The 13850-nt window shown below is 47.2% G+C and overlaps 1 protein-coding gene across 1 annotated transcript; it reads right to left on the bottom strand.

Moving 5' to 3' along the window:
• Window positions 1–530, bottom strand: LOC129341581 (FAU ubiquitin-like and ribosomal protein S30). The gene is given in 2 exon segments (XM_054996852.1): window positions 1–291; window positions 294–530. Coding segments are annotated over 2 exon segments (426 nt in total). The 3' UTR covers window positions 1–102.
• Between the last annotated feature and the right edge of the window lie 13320 nt (window positions 531–13850).

Below are 13850 nucleotides of genomic sequence, written 5' to 3'. Positions count from 1 at the left end.
GGTAGAGGCAAAGTCTTTGCCAGCACTTGCTACATGAAATTCTTTTAGAGGAACTTTTTTATTTCAAGCAAATATCAGATTTATTAGGTAACTGGGTGCTATTTAGGAGTTGGCATTGGGGCCCTTCTTCTTGCCAAAGCCTGGCACAACGTTGACAGAGCGGTGGTTGTATTGCATGCGTCTCTCAGCATGGCCAGTCTTCTTTTTCTTCTTCTCTTGCTTAGCAACTTTGGGGGTCTGGTCTCTCACTTTGCCAGCACGAGCCAGGTAGCCATGGACTTTTTCTTTTTTTTTGAGCCGTGGACTTTTCAACCCAGCACACGTGCAGCGATCTCCACAGTTGTGAGGTCACTGATACCGCACTGCCCAATGATGGCATCATCTTCCAATTGAGTCCCACCCAAGAGAACCACCTGATCCTCAGGTGTGATGCCCTCCAAGGACTCAATGTGAGCTTTCAGGTGAACTGCTGTTTCTTCCCCAGACACCTCAAGTGTGTGCAGATTCTGAGCACAAATGCAGAGCTGCATGGTTCCAGCTTGTGAGTCGTTCCAAGATGGAGGCCAGAGAGAAAAGGCCTTTTAGCTGAACTTGACAGGGATTCAACTTAGGACCGAAAGGTGCTCTATCACAGAGCCATGACCCATTCCTGGGAATCCGGGATTGAACCTGGGATCCTCTGCATGCAAAACATATTCTCCCTCAATAGCTGAGGATCATCATGCTTCAGTGGCTCCACTCTTACCTATCAGGCAGATTCCAGCTGTAGCACTGGTTCTGCAGTGTTCTTTTCTGTATGCTACTGAACCTCTGGGAAAATTGGTCCAAAGACTGGAGTTGAAGGGCCACTGATCTGATAATGGCACCCAACTTTTATTTCCCCTCCTCATCTGGTTAAAAAAATTAAAGATATTATAAAAGGAAAAAAGGCATTTATGTGGAATTAAAAACACAGAAAGCAGAGAACTTATGTCAAAAAGAAAAAAGAGAATCTGCAAATCTACGCTGCCTAATGATAGATGCTTCTCTGAGCAAGGTTCAAAGCTTAAAAATAGTTATTCCTGGATATTCATTTAAGCCATGTTTTTGTTCAGCCTGTAACAAGAGTAGGAATCAGCCATGTTGGCTCCTTCCCTGGAGAGCTTCAGATAGCTCAGTTTTGTTCTAACAGTTTTAATATTTGTTTAATACCGTTGCTAGCAACTAGATAACTCTCCTTACACTAGTAATAGTGTCAAATGTATATGATTCAGGTGGCTTAAAATCTTATAATTTGGATTGGCTGGTAATAGTCTTTTTTTAGCCAATGAGAGCAAAAGTTATAGGGAACTATAACAATTATAGGGAACTAGCAACAAAGCCTGTTGTGGGGGAAAAATACAACGGGCTCTAGAAAGGGGAGGGTGGGCAGGCAGGCATTCGCTCCTCCTCCTGCCTCCTAATACCAGCTGGGTGAAGCTGGGAGGCGGGCATTGCCACCTGCTCCCATCCTGTGCTTCTCACCATGGCACATTTTCTGGAGGGACATGGTGCCTTGCCTAGGCTTCCCTCTGTGGCAGTGTCCTCTGGTGGTGTACCAGGCTATAAAGTGAGTTGTCTGAAATACGCTTACTCAATTATATAGTAAGAAGGCTGACTAAACCTCAGAATGCTGGAAGTGTCACAGTTTGATGGGCCAGAACCGGGATGAATGTTCTTCCAGCAAAACTTAACATATAGTCTGTGGTTTGTCAATAAATTGTGGGGGGGGGGGGATTCTAGGTTACTGCTTAGGGTGTTGGTTACAAGGAAGGAAACATTTCTATATATCACTAAAGTTTAATAAATGAAGAAAAATGACTTTGGGGGCCTGTTTTCAAAATATGGTTTTGAAACAGCTTAGGGACAAACTAGACATGACAATGTTCTTGTGGCCACTGTGGGGACACCGCTGGCATTTTAATGTGTTAAAATGCCATGAATGCCCAGTCTTGATTGGGACTGCAGTGTGGTAAGCTGAAGTGCTCTGGTTTCCCTCCCATGCTGAAACTGCCCACCCCCTGCCCCGCAGTTGTTTCAGTGCTTGAAAAGGTGAGGGGAGCACCACACTGCAGGCCTGATCAGAATCAGGCCCATGATGCATTTTTAAATGACTTTAAAATGGCAGTAGTATCCTCATGGTGGCCACAGGGACACTTTCACATCTAGTTTGGCTGTTAGAATGGTAATTAAAGAAAGCAATATTGAAGAAAATTTTAAAAATAAGCTGCAGATGAGCAAGAGCACAGCTTCCCCCACCCCCAGTAGTTAGCATCAGACTAGGATCTGGGAAACCTGGATTAAAATTCCCCGCTCTGCCATGGAAGCTTACTGGATGACTTTGGGCCAGTCCCACACAGGCAGCCTAACCTACCTCATAGGGGTAAAATGAAGGAGAATGAAATAGGTCAGTAGGGATCCCCACTGGGGAGAAAAGCAGGGAATAGATGAAGTAAATATATATTCCGGGCATCAGGCCAGAGGGCTACTAGGCCTCTTCCATCATTCCGATCATGTCATTTAGGCTGTTCTTTTAAAACGACAAACGGTTATTTTACTTTAAACCATCCTTTTGGATGTTTTGACAGTAGGTCTGAGTTTGCTTTTAGGTTTTTGTGTAAATCTGCAAACACGCATTTTATCTTTTTTTAAAAGCGAATTTACAGTTTTCATCTGTGAGAAGAGTAACATATGAAACAATGGCTTTGTGCCCAGAATAAATCCTAGAACAAATAGAATACAGTTTTTTAAAGCTACGGGTTTTCTACTATTTGGGGGTCTTAATGCCCCATTTATTTTTAAGATTTCAGATTTTTTTGCAAACCTGGGGCATTTTTCTGCTTCGCAGAAACAGCAGTCTTGGCTGCTCATGGCTTTAATCTCTGTATTTAGAGATGCACAGATTTGGTCATGTTGATAATTAGATGTTTTGATTAGCACTTAACTCAAAATGAAAATATTTTATCAGTGTAATATTTTACAATAATTATTTATTATGAATAAAGGATTAACAAGATGTTTTCCTGCCTCTCTGTACCGTGACCATTTCATTTTGGTGAGAGTCCAGGAAGCTTTGTAACACTTGTGGAAAATTACTCAGAAATTGCTTTGGGTAAACCACATAGGAAAAAAAGTAGTACAACTGGCTGTGGAGTATTAACACAATGTAATTTTCCCAAAAGGCCCTGAAATGTAGTGGTACAAAAATCCACAAGAATTTTATCCCATCTAAAAGCCCCTGTGTCCTAAATCAAGCTTACAAAGACTTTAGGCACCTACTGATACTTCCCATAAGAGAAGATTCTGTTTTCAAATGAACATACTGGAGGAAGGGTATGCTTTATGTTTGGGATCCCCAGCTGCTGAGAACATGCACAAGCCCACTGGGAAGGCAAGCACATCTGTGAAAGGGGACTTGAGTGCTTAGGAAAACAGCAGGCTTGCTACAGGGTCTGCCACAACCAGAGCCCTTTTCCCATTACAGACATCAAGAAAGAAGTACCAAGGAGTTGGGCGAGATCCACAAAAGAGCTTTGCATTCAGAATCTGAGTTGGCCACGCTTGAGCTGCTATTCAGGAGAAAGGGGAGAATCCCTTGCTTTTGGATGAGACTGTTTAGGGCAGGGGTCCCCAACCATTTTGAGCCTGTGGGCACCTGACACAGGGTGGTGTATACAACCACAAAATGGATGCTACAGGATGTAGTGCCAAACACAAAATCTTAGGTACTTAGGTTATGCATAACTCTGATAGTAATTCTTCAACAATTCAGGAAGACTATTTAACAAGATTCTTTTTTAAACACACTATTTTAAAATATTTGCATCAATACACGCAGCTTACCTTCAATCACAGTGAAGATCCTTGTACTTATGTGGCATTAAAGATTTACACAGCCAATCAGATCTCCAGTGGCCAGTCAGATGCCCTACTGAATCAAAGCCTATTTGACCACTTTCTAAAAAACACTTGGTGGGCACCAGGAAAGTTGTTGGAAGGTGCCATGGCACCCATGGGCACCACACTGGTGACTTCTGGTTTCACCTAGTCATTCTAGGTGAAACATTCAAAGGCTCCTCTCCCCTTCACAAGCACTGTTTGATTGGACTGGGCCCCACAGAGAAGCAGCTAGGCAGGACTGATGCTGCAACTATAAAGCATTGTCTAGAAGTCTGTGCTGTACTGGGATGTGATGTGAACATACTGCTGGATCCTTTTTCAAACAGAAATCAGAAAGATTATTTGCCACATTTCCTATCTCTGTGTCTCAGGGTCACTTCGCTCATGAATTTCTTTTATATTCAGGGTATGCATAACACCATATTTTGTATTATGAAGGAATTCCCTCCACCTTTGTTAAACTGGCCTATATTTCTTCCACAGCATGTGGCCCAATAGGAGTAATCTTCTGTAATTTGTCCTGCAAGCACTTTTTTACAACATGTCTATGGGCCAAATTAGACATGTGGGTTTTTAAAGTATTGAGTTCATTGGTTGTTGTGGGTTTTCCGGGCTGTATTGCCGTGGTCTTGGCATTGTAGTTCCTGACGTTTCGCCAGCAGCTGTGGCTGGCATCTTCAGAGGTGTAGCACCAAAAGACAGAGATCTCTCAGTGTCACAGTGTGGAAAAGATGTAGGTCATTTGTATCTACTCAGGAGGGGTGGGGTTGAGCTGAGTCATCCTGTAAGAGTTTCCCAGGGTGTGGAATGCTAATGGCGGGAGGCTTCACTGTATCCTGAGGAGGTTCTTTTGCATATGGATTGGTACTTGATGTGCTAATCTTCTCTGCAGGGCTATTGTCAAGGATAGAATGTTTTGTTAGCCTGGTGTTTTTCAGAACTGGCAACCATGCTCGGTTCATTCTTAAGGTTTCTTCTTTCCTGTTGAAGTTTTGCTTATGCTTGTGAATTTCAATGGCTTCCCTGTGCAGTCTGACAAAGTAGTTGGAAGTGTTGTCCAGTATTTTGGTGTCCTGGAATAAGATACTGTGCCCTGTTTGAGTTAGGCTATGTTCAGCCACTGCTGATTTTTCAGGTTGTCCAAGTCTGCAGTGTCTTTCATGTTCTTTTATTCTTGTCTGGATGCTACGCTTTGTGGTCCCGATGTAAACTTGTCCACAGCTGCAGGGTATACGGTATACTCCTGCAGAGGTTAGGGGGTCTCTACTGTCTTTTGCTGATCGTAGCATCTGTTGTATTTTTCGGGTGGGTCTGAATACTGCTTGAAGGTTATGCTTTTTCATAAGCTTTCCCATCTGATCAGTAATTCCTTTGATATATGGCAAAAACACTTTTCCTGTGGGAGACTGTTTTTCTTTGGTTGTTTGCTTCATCCTGGGTTTGATTGCTCTTCGGATTTCATTTCTGGAGTAGCCATTTGCCTCAGGCAAACAACCAAAGAAAAACAGTCTCCCACAGGAAAAGTGTTTTCTGACAAAGAAATAGCCCATTTGCTATTATGGGGAAGGGCTCCTACCTCCACCCTGCCCTCCACTATTTTCCCATGCCAAATAGCAATGGGAAGACTTATTTCTCCATTTTTGCAGGAGTATTCTGTGCATATTAACTAGTAAAAACAGGGACACAATCTTCCCCAGAGCTGTTTTGATGTGTGAAAATGGCTGGGGGTGGGAGCAGGAGCCCTTCCTACCTCCCATGGCAGTGATCTGAGCCCAAGCAGACTCTCCTTTTATTTTAACAGCAATTCCCTGCAGCTGCTTTGCAGCTTTGGGGAACCCAACTCTTTAAAAACCTGCATGTCTAGTTTGGCCCTATGACAGCATGGTCTGGAGGAGTGCACAAAAGGCTAATTCTGCTTTATGCCAGATTGCATAGTTTCATTCCTCTCAGCTTTTCAGTTCAGTTCTTTTATCTTTCAGATTTGGGGTGCGTGTGTGTGTCCATGGATACTATTGCATTGGTACCACTCCTATGTCACTTGAGGACAGCGGCTGCAATCTTTTGGCTCATAACCCTCACCAGTGATCATTCCCTGAACTGGTGGCCTTCTGGCCTTATTAAGCCTACAATGAAATCTAGCTTAGAAGTATAAAACAGTTTAATCTTTATACAAGAATTCCAGAGAAGTGTGGCCTCTGCTTAGAAATCCAAGAGAAAGGGGGAGGGGGGGTCTTGTTTTCTTGGCTTATATGATCTCTCTTTATGCTGAATTTTGGAAATTCCCTGCTATGCTGGAAGGGGGGGGAGGTGGAGAAAGGGTCTTTGTTTCTGGTTTCTTTCACAATTCCCTAAACAGTGCTTTTTTTTTGAAAGCCTGGATTTTTGGGATGTATACTCCAAAAAAGATGTTGCAAGTCTTGCTTCATTGCTCTGAAATGTCACGTACTGGAAACACATTCAGCTTCTGGAGGCTGTACTGAGCCAGATATTTAAAGCTCCCAATCACTTATCTGGTGCTAAAGAATTCCAAAGGTACTGCATGGGCAAAGAAGATGGAAGGCATGAATCTGCCTCGTAATCCTTCATCCACCAACACCAGAATGAACAGAAAGAAAAAAGACTTTTAGGTATGTTCAATTGGGTAGATTTTGACCCTGCCTGAAGCCAATGGGCATTTTGCTTCACTTCCTAGCAGATTACATGGCCTTAGGACATCAGAGCTCCCTGAGCTATTAAAACATTTCCCCATAATTCTTGTTCCAACTACTTTTCTTGGTGCTGATCCAGCCACTGGAAATACCCATTCCACTACAAAATCTTCCCTTTTTTCACAAGAGTTGGTTCAAAAATATTTCTCTTTCAGCGAAAAAAGTGATGTGGGACTGTTTTATAGTTATAAATTATGGTGTCATTAACAGCAAAACAGTTGTAAAGTCATCACAAAGTCATCTAAACCTTGGGTTTATTTTCATATTTAATTGGAGAAACAGCCTATTTAAAAACAGCCTTTTAAAAAAGTTACAGATCGGACCTTTGGACACTTACCGTGAAGGGTCCTTCTCCTCTGAGTGCAGGAGGACATCTTGGGGTTGTTTCCTTTTACCCAATCAGGGAGGCAGGAAGTTAAAAAAATAGCTCTTCCTCTTCCTCTTGGAGACTAGGAACGCCCCTTTGTCCCAGTTCTGGTGACTCCACAAAGCAGTAGAAGAAAAAAACTATCAAATACTATAACTCACAAGAAGAAAAACTTGTGCCCGACCCGAAAAAGGAAAACTTAGTCGGTGCGCAGAACTATGTTAAGTAAAAAACAGTGAAGGAACGACTGCAGCATGTTGAGAGTGGAAGGAGAGACAGGTAATTCCAGCCGTTAAGGTATTGGTTATAAGGAAGTATCAGAGAGGAGTAAAAGAGACGAGGGAGCCTGGGAGGGGCAAGATGTCCTCCTGCACTCAGAGGAGAAGGACCCTTCACGGTAAGTGTCCAAAGGTCCATTCTCCCTCTGAGGCGGAGGACATCTTGGGTACTCCCAAAGCAGTTAGTCTTCTCCGGGTGGGAGAGGCTCCCCGTCAAACATTACGTGCTGGAGAACTCTCCTTCCGAAGGCAGCATCCGCTGAGTTGAAAATGTTCATTTTGTAGTGTCTCACAAATGCGGAAATTGATGACCAGGTGGCTGCCTTGCAAACCTCTTCCACGGAGGCGTCCTTGAGGAATGCTGCGTTGGTTGCCGCGCTTCTCGCCGAGTGGGCAGTAATGCCCTGAGGCACGTCTCTGTTGCACGCCTTGTATGCTTCCGCGATGCAAGATCGAATGTTCCTCCCAATGGTTGCCGAAGACATCTTCTTCCCTTGGTTGGGAGGGGAAATATTGATGAAGAGTGAGTCGGAACACCTGAAAGATTCAGTCCTAGACAGGTACGACTTGAGGGCTCTACGAACGTCGAGGTTATGCCAGTCCCTTTCCTTAGGATGAGATGGGTTAGGGCAGAAGGATGGCAGATTGATCTCCTGAGCCCTATGGAATCTGGAACAGGATTTGGGAACAAAAGTGGGGTCAGTCCTGAGAACCACTTTATCCCGGTGGAAAATGCACAGGTTGGGCTTGATTGACAGAGCCCCCAGTTCCGAGATCTGCCTCGCTGACGTGACAGCCACCAGGAAAATAGTCGAGGGCTAGCCATCTCAAGGAAATTGAATGGAGAGGTTCGAACGGGGGCCTGGTTAAGGCCGATAAGACAACGTGAAGCCTCCAAGTAGGAAAACGATGAACAACTGGGGGGCTTAGTAAGGTAGCACCCCTGAGGAAGCGTTGGATGTCCGGATGCCTGGTGAGTCAGCAACCCTCTAGGGCAGGAAGGACCGAAGACAGAGCCGCTACCTGCTTGCGGAGAGTGGCCGGCTTGAGTCCAGCTTCCAGGCCCTGCTGAATAAAGTCCAGAATCGTAACAATGGACGGGCGCAGAGGGCTAACCTTCTTCCTCCTAGCCCAGCGAGCGAAGGCCTTCCAGGTGGTGTTATATAGCCTAATAGTTGATTTCTTCCTAGACGCCAGGAGGGTAAGGATCACCTGTGGAGGGTACTTCAATCTGGTAAGGTACTGCCTCTCAATCTCCACGCGGTCAGACACATCCATTCTGGATGGGGATGCCACACCGGGCCCTGATACAGGAGATCCGGTACCGTTGGGAGCTGCATCGGAGGGGAAATCGTCAATGCCTGTATCGTGGAGAACCAAGGTCTCCGAGGCCACCATGGAGCCACTAGGATTACCTCCGCTTGACGCTCCGCTATCCGCCGCAAAAGTTTGGGAAGAACCAGGATCGGCGGAAACGCGTACAGTAGTCCCCTGGGCCACCGAGAAGAGAGAGCATCTGTCCCTTCTGCCTGGGGGTACAGGAACCTGGAAAGAAACCTCGGGACTTGACAGTTCGCGGGAGTGGCAAACAGGTCCATGACCGGCGTCCAGAACTGTTCCACAATCACACGGAAAACCTCCTTCTTGAGTGCCCACTCTCCCGGGTGGAGGGACTGCCTGCTGAGCCAGTCCGCTTGAATGTTGGCCACGCCCCTGATGTGTTCGGCTTGCAGCGAGAGGAGATTGGCTTCCGCCCAGTGTAGAATCTTCATGGCCTCTCTGTGTAGCTTGGGGGACCGGGTGCCCCCCTGATGGTTGATATACGCCTTGGCTGAGACGTTGTCGGTCCGCACCAGGACATCCTTGCCGACAAGGTCTTGGCTGAAGAATGCGAGAGCAAGGTGAATGGCTCTCACTTCCAGGAGATTGATTGGCAGGACAGCCTCTTCCCGAGACCACGTACCCTGAGCAGGGCGGTTTTCCAGAACTGCCCCCCAGCCGGTGAGACTGGCATCGGTGAATAGTTGCAGCCTGGGAGGATTGAGGAACGACTTCCCCCGACACAGGTTGGATACTGAGGTCCACCATCTGAGGCTGGACTTGACTTTCAAGGGCACTGTGAGTCGTTGATCGCATCTTAGTGCAATAAGCGATTGGAACGGTCTGAGGAAGGACACGAGTTCCCGTGTGTGCAGACGGCCCCAGTCCAGGGCCTCGCAGTCCGCTACAAGGGTTCCCATCAGCTTGGAGAGCGACATCAGAGATACGGAGCTGCAGTTCAGCACTAGATTGGCCATCTCCCTGGTTTTCTGGATCTTCTCCGGCGGTAGGTAAAAGCGACCCTTCCTGGTGTCGATTAACATGCCCAGATGAAGCAGTCTTTGAGAAGGCTGAAGAGAACATTTTGACAAGTTGATCAAGAAACCGTGTGCTTGTAGGAAGAGAACTGTGGTCTGTGTGTCGGCAGCAGCCTTTTCCCTGGAGCTTGCTCTGAGTAGCAGGTCGTCTAAGTATGGGTGGATATGAATCCCCCTCTCTCGCAGTCAAACGATGGGGTTGATCAGGATCTTGGAAAACAACCTGGGAGCTGTGGCAAGCCCGAATGGAAGAGCTTTGAACTGAAGGTGGAGACCATCCACCCACATGAAACCTCAGGAATCTGCGATGGGCCTGATGGACCGGAATATGTAGATACGCCTCTGTGAGGTCTATGGAGGTGAGGAATTCTTCGGGTCGTAGCGATTCTGCGATAGATCTTAGAGTCTCCATGCGGAAGTGCCTCAGCTTTATGAAACGGTTTACAAACTTTAGGTCCAATATGGCCCTCCAGTCTCCGTTTCTTTTTGGCACGGTGAAGAATAGGGAGTAAACACCGGAGCCTTGTTCTTGTCGGGGTACAGGTTTGACTGCTTGGATGTTTAGTAGATGTTGTACTGCTTTTAATGTGATGGATCTCCTTCGAGGGTTTCGGCGTAGGGGGGATGACAGAAAACGATCCGGTGGGTGTGACTTGAACTCTATGGAGTAACCCTTTGAGATTACTTCCAGTGTCCAGGCATCCGCCTTTGATTCCACCCAGGATTGGAAAAAGAACTGTAGTCTTCCCCCCACCGGATACGGCCGTGAGTCAGGACTTCTGAGTTTTGGAGTCGAAGTCCTGCCTTTCCCCTCGCTGTTGATGTTGTCTGTTAGACCTGAAACCGGAGTTAGCTCTCCTGAACGACTGTTTGTTGGCACTCCAGGAGGACCGTTTGGTTTCAGGACGTGGTCTCGCCAGGGAATGGTGTGTACGAAAGGACTGGTTGTTGAAGGGTTGCTTGTCAAACCGTCTAACCGACTTGGGTAAGGCTTTTTTCTTGTCTTTGGTCTCGATGAGAACGTTTTCCAGGGCATCCCCGAACAGTTTGTCCCCCTGGAAGGGATACGCCATCAGGATAAATTTGGACCTGATGTCAGCTGGCCATGCGCGCAACCAGAGAAGTCTTCTAGCCACTGCCGCAGAGGCAATGGCTCTGGACGAAAAGGTGAGAGCATCCAGAGTAGCATCTGCAGTAAAGGTGGTTGCTTTTAAAACTCTATTTGCCCCTTCTAACAGACGCTTTTGATTCTCAGGTAGTAGCTGGATTAACTTGCGCAGCCAGACCACTGCCGCCCGGGACACGATGGACGCGGTGGAAGATGCTCGAATCGCCATGGCTGCTGCTTCATGCGCTCTCTTGAGTGCCACTTCCGCCTTCCTATCCAAATTGTCTCTGACTGAGCCTTGGCCATCTTCCGACAACAGCCCAGATGACTGAAGCGCTGCCACCGGGGCATCGATTCGAGGAACCTGCAAAAGCTCAGATGCGTAAGAAGGTAATGCATACAGTTTTTAAGAGCACTTGAGCATTGTTTACTAGAGGCAGGGGAGACCCATTCTGCTTTTAATTGTCTTTCAAAATATTCCGGAAAAGGGAAGACCTTCTCCTGGGTATCAACCCTCGGAAAAAATTCTTTACACCCTCTGGGCCTTGAGGGACCCCTATTGGTACCACTAGATGCTTCTTCCCCTCCTTGCTTCTCCTGAAGCTCTAGGGCTGCCAGAGCCTTACTCAGAAGGTATGGGTAGTCCTCTGTTTTAAACAGTCTGTTTGACTGGTCAGGCATAATAACTTCTTCTTCCTCCTCTTCTTCTGAAAGGAACTCCCTTTCTTCACCCTCCTCGCTATCAGAGTAGGTTCCCCTCCCTGCATCAATATCCCCGTCTCTGGCTGGGATTGGGGGGTGCTTTTTGGGCTGCCTTGGTAGGCCACTGGCAGGAGGTGCGATGCACTTTACTGGGGGGGGAGGCAGGGAGGAAGACTGGTTTGCTGCCTCAAGAGGGGGCTGGCACCAATGAAACATCTCTTCCCTCATGGTCTGTAAGAAGGACCTGAATTCGCCTCTCAGGAGGGAACCGAGGTCGCCATGTACGTTACCCGTCCCTTGGGCTTTGGTGCCGATCGATTGCAGAGGCCACATCGCTGTAGAAGGGCCTGCAGAGCACTCTCCCGGCTGGAGGTTGGCGACCGCGGCACCGGGAACCGCGTGGGAATTGGTGCGGGCGCCATCTTTGTTTCCCGCCAAAACCGCGGCTGTGTCCAACGGGCTGCTGATGGCATGCTCGGCTGGCTCCGATGCCTGGGGGGTCCTGCTGCTTGCGTCGCGATTTTTTAGACGAAGTACGCGGCTTTGCAGCCGGAAAGGTGCCGGGATGCCGTTCAAGCCTGGGCGGCAAGACGGTACCGGGTACAGCCGCCGATTCTGCCGCCGATGCAGCCGTCGGTGAGCTTTCCTCCTCACCCTCCATAAAACTATCTTCAGAGTCCCTGGACTCCATCATCTAGGTAGACTTGGGCCCAGAGAAAAAGATGTGAAGAAGGGGGAGGAATAGGGATAAGAAAAATAGAGTAGAGGAGAATAAAAGAGGAAGAGGGAAGGATAGAGCTGGAGCAAAGAAGACAAAAAGACAAAACTGTGGGCTGACAGAGAAAACTGTAGCCACAACTGCTCTCCCTGGAGGCAGGAAAGAACTGGGACAAAGGGGCATTCCTAGTCTCCAAGAGGAAGAGGAAGAGCTATTTTTTTTAACTTCCTGCCTCCCTGATTGGGTAAAAGGAAACAACCCCAAGATGTCCTCCGCCTCAGAGGGAGAACTGCGTTAGCTTGGGCCAGGTACTTTTTAAAGTGTCTTAAACTGTCTTTTTTGCTCTCTGAAAGGATGCATTAGTAATGACCTAAAAGGAGATAGTTTGTTCAACGAGACTTCAGGCAATTTGGCCTTCTTTACTGTTGCATCCCACCTGGTTCTCTTAGGATGGTCAGTAGTTTTGTTCTGGTCTTTGTTAAGGGACTACAAGCAGTCTGTTCTTCCAAGTGATCTGGAATGCGAGTCACACCCGCAAGCCAGGGTGGGGGGAATTTGAAAAACAGTTGTCTGTTTGGGCAGAGAGAAGGGGCTGGTTGACTTGGGAGCTGCTAGGATTGTTTTTGTGACTTGCATACTTCCCTCTTCCCCCTCATACTTGCTCAAACTGTATTTGCAAAGACACCAGTGGGAGCACGCACGCGGCAAAGACATCACGCAAAACACACGGAATACAATGGTCTTCTTACGCAAAATCGCACCAGAAAGACGCTGTCATGTGGGAGTTTTTCACGAAATTGCGTCTTCCTGGTGCAATTTCACACAAGAAGACGTCTTCTGGGTGTTTTGTGCGATGTTCTGGCAGCAGGTAAGACGTGTGAAAATGGCCACCTTCTGCCTCTAGTGCTCTCCTCCAAAGGAAACTGCTGTGAACTTCCCAATGCTTTCCCCTCTTTGTAATGCTCCATATGGGCTGTAATCGCATAAAATCTCTCAGCTTCTAAAATACTGCGGTTGAAAGGGGTTACTCCGAACGATAGGTCCATGTGCTTTAACACATTTCCCCTGCTGCAAATAGCCCTTCCTTGCATTTCCTCATTTGCTCCTACACTTTATTTCCCTATTTCCTGTTCAAGGTGGTCTTGATCTCTGTCTCTGGCCCACAGGTAGGTGTTGTTTCTAACAGGGAACTGAACTATTAAAACTTTGGTTGCAGTTTCTGTTCAGGGTCAGCAGTATTTTTTCACTCTCCATTACAGTCACTAATTTTAAAAATGGTTGTATAGCTGTTTCAGACACTTAGAACCGATTTTCAAACATTCCTTGAAGAATAATATCGCACCATGTACTTGAAATGTTACTGTAAAACAGGCAGGAAAAGGGGCTCGTTTTGACATGATGGGGGTAGATTATGTTGAGCAGTTTTAACCGTATTTTATTAGTCACTTTTTAACTTTGCCTGCAGCCTTCATGAATGGCTGGGATTGATTCGGTTTCGTTTTCGCAGCCATGTCGGACGCTCCTCTCGGCAGGTCCGAGAGGAAGCGGCCGAGCCGCCTGGCCGGGCGGCTGATCTGCAAAGGTTAGCCCCCAGACTCTCAGGTAGGGAGTCTGAGTCCGGGACGCAGCGGGAAGAGCCCTCTGACAGATCGAGGCAGGGGGTAAATCGCCCGTTTGTCCCCATGGAGGCCGGC

This window comes from Eublepharis macularius, chromosome 13 (genome assembly GCF_028583425.1).
Source record: "Eublepharis macularius isolate TG4126 chromosome 13, MPM_Emac_v1.0, whole genome shotgun sequence".
Taxonomy (NCBI): Eukaryota; Metazoa; Chordata; class Lepidosauria; order Squamata; family Eublepharidae; genus Eublepharis; species Eublepharis macularius.
The sequence above is the reverse complement of the archived record's forward strand: the minus strand, read 5'-3'. Positions and strand labels throughout refer to the sequence as shown.